Genomic DNA, 2,320 nt, shown 5'->3' with positions numbered 1-2,320 from the left:
GCAGGAGCCATGAAGCCTAGTTAGCAACAACAGCAGTCTACACAGTTCCAAGCAAGATGGATCTTATTCAAATGTATATAAATTATATTATACTATATTGTACAATGTGCACATTTTTACATAAACTATTTTGATTTTAATTTATTTAATCTTTTAGACCTTTATTATATTATTTAATTCTTATGTCAACATAAATATCTTGTATTTATTCATAATTGTATTTATTTATCCATCAATCCATACTAAATCTTAGTGTTTGTATAAATATATATTTTTTATATTTTATTTTTGTAATTCTCAACTGGAGCATGTCACCCAAAAGTCTATATTATAATAAATAAAGTATTCTGATTCTGACACACTCATCTTTACACTGACTGAAGCCAAGGAGCACCCAACGCTTGTATTATACCCCCTTTCAGAACCAGATATACATAACTAAATATCCTCAGTGAGGGGTGGGCACTTCCTGGCCCACACTGGGAGGCCATAGAGAGCAATGTGATTAGCTGCAGACCAACAACATGATTCCTTCTGATTTAAAACAACCAATATTAACCACTAAGGTTTGATGGAGATTAAAAGTGGCTCTTTACTTGTTGAGCCAGATGACAGCGTTCAGGTCCAGGTGGTTGGTGGGCTCGTCCAGCATCAGTAGGGTGGGCTCCATGAACAGGGCTCTGTGGGAACACATGTGAACAGTGAGTGAAACAGAACTTCTGATCACTTCCATCCATGACTTTAGTGAAGCTGTACCTGGCCAGGGAGACTCTCATCCTCCAGCCTCCGGAGAACCTCTTGGTGGGTCTGTTCTGCATCTCGGTGGTGAAGGACAGACCGGCCAGGATTCTGCGGGCCTTGGGCTCCGCTGCTGCAGCTCCGATGGCCCTCATCTCTTCATAGACCTGCAGAGGAGAGCAGAGAAACCAGAGGGTTGCAGTCATAAGAGTCTTTTGTCCCCAGGAAGATTTCTAACTGAGGGTATGAGCAGGAAGTACCTCAGTGTCAGCCATGATTAGCTCTGTTCTTCTTAAGAAAATACTGAATGTACTCTTCTAATATCAGAGTAGCATATGATAACAAAGGCCCTACGTAGCTGTGTACGTAACAGGATGTATGATTACCTAGAAGAGCGTCAGGACACCCTGTTTTAGGCATATGATAGCTATGTGCAGTGGCGTATCTATCGACGCTGCAGCCCCAATGGCATTGACCGGTTCACGCAGTCTTCAAAGTAACCAAGCAACCTAAATGAATGTGTAATTTGTCTGTACAATGGCCTTGCTCCCTTTCATGTCATGTGATACCTTGCGTGACGAGCAAACCGTTTAATCAACCTGTACTGTAGCTAGCAGCAGCAGCAAGTTCGGTAGCATTATAAAAAAATGTAATAGCTTGCATTTATAATGTACAGCAAACCAAAGCACAAGAGCAGCGCTCAAAAGAGAAAGGACAAGGAGATGTAACAGCTAGGCTCAAAACCCAGAGGGCACCGAGCCTTCGCAGCAGCTGGCCCTAGGCTCTGGAACACTCTGCCCCTCCATGTGAGGTCTACACTAAAGACACACTTCTTCTCTCTGGCATTCTAGTCAGAGTGGAGTATGACACCTGACTATTCCCTTTGTTTTTGTTTTTTATATATTTCTATTTGTAGTAATGTGTTTTTATTACATGTACAGCACTTTGGCTTGACCAAAAATCACTTTTAAATGTGCTATATAAATAAAACTTGATTGATAACTGAGAACAAGATAGACCAGTTTCTTTTGTGCATTACCATCCGTCCTCGAAATCGAGCGCTATATGTTAGAATGTTGATCCGGAGCGGCCGAGGCTAACAATAGCTCACCTGCCTTACACCATTCATCATTGCCATCTCGCTCCACAAGTGAAAGCTGTATCCGTGGCCCGTGCAACCTTCTCTCCAGCCAGGCCAGGAGGAGGAGATGCTGGGATTTGGCTGTTGCCCGGCGGAGGTCCCAACAGTTTCCCCAAGGGCCACCGACACGGACTAATGGAGGACATATCTAGGACACTCATTGGCAGACCCCCGCACCAAGATAAAAGTTCTATATTATAGCAACATGTCCATGTAGGCCTCCTGGCCCATCTCCCCATAGACAAACATCAAGGAAACAGGTGTAACTCCTGCTTCCTTAGTTCGCTGTGCCGTTGTCAGGCTGTGGTGGTCTGAGGCCAGGGCAGGCAGTTGTTGATAGGCCTACATGTGGCGCTTCTGAGTGTTGTGTATGTCCGTGCGTGTGTGATGCGCTTATGTTTGGGCGATGGGGGCCCAAAACTAATATTTGCACCGGGCCAA

General features: G+C 44.1%; 1 protein-coding gene across 1 annotated transcript in view; it reads right to left on the bottom strand.

The window, feature by feature from the left end:
- Positions 1–2,320, bottom strand: part of abcf1 (ATP-binding cassette, sub-family F (GCN20), member 1) — a 15,238-nt gene that overhangs the window by 5,891 nt on the left and 7,027 nt on the right. The window contains exons 4-6 of the mRNA XM_010775728.1: positions 1,859–2,011; positions 757–905; positions 597–680 (exon numbers count right to left, since the gene is read on the bottom strand). Coding sequence (XP_010774030.1) covers positions 597–680; positions 757–905; positions 1,859–2,011 — 386 coding nt within the window. The remainder of the gene's footprint in view (positions 1–596; positions 681–756; positions 906–1,858; positions 2,012–2,320) is intronic.

The sequence above is a fragment of the Notothenia coriiceps genome, unplaced genomic scaffold (assembly GCF_000735185.1).
Source record: "Notothenia coriiceps isolate Sejong01 unplaced genomic scaffold, NC01 NC01_scaffold00015984, whole genome shotgun sequence".
Taxonomy (NCBI): Eukaryota; Metazoa; Chordata; class Actinopteri; order Perciformes; family Nototheniidae; genus Notothenia; species Notothenia coriiceps.
Note: the sequence above shows the minus strand (reverse complement) of the source record. Positions and strands in the feature narration are given on the sequence as shown.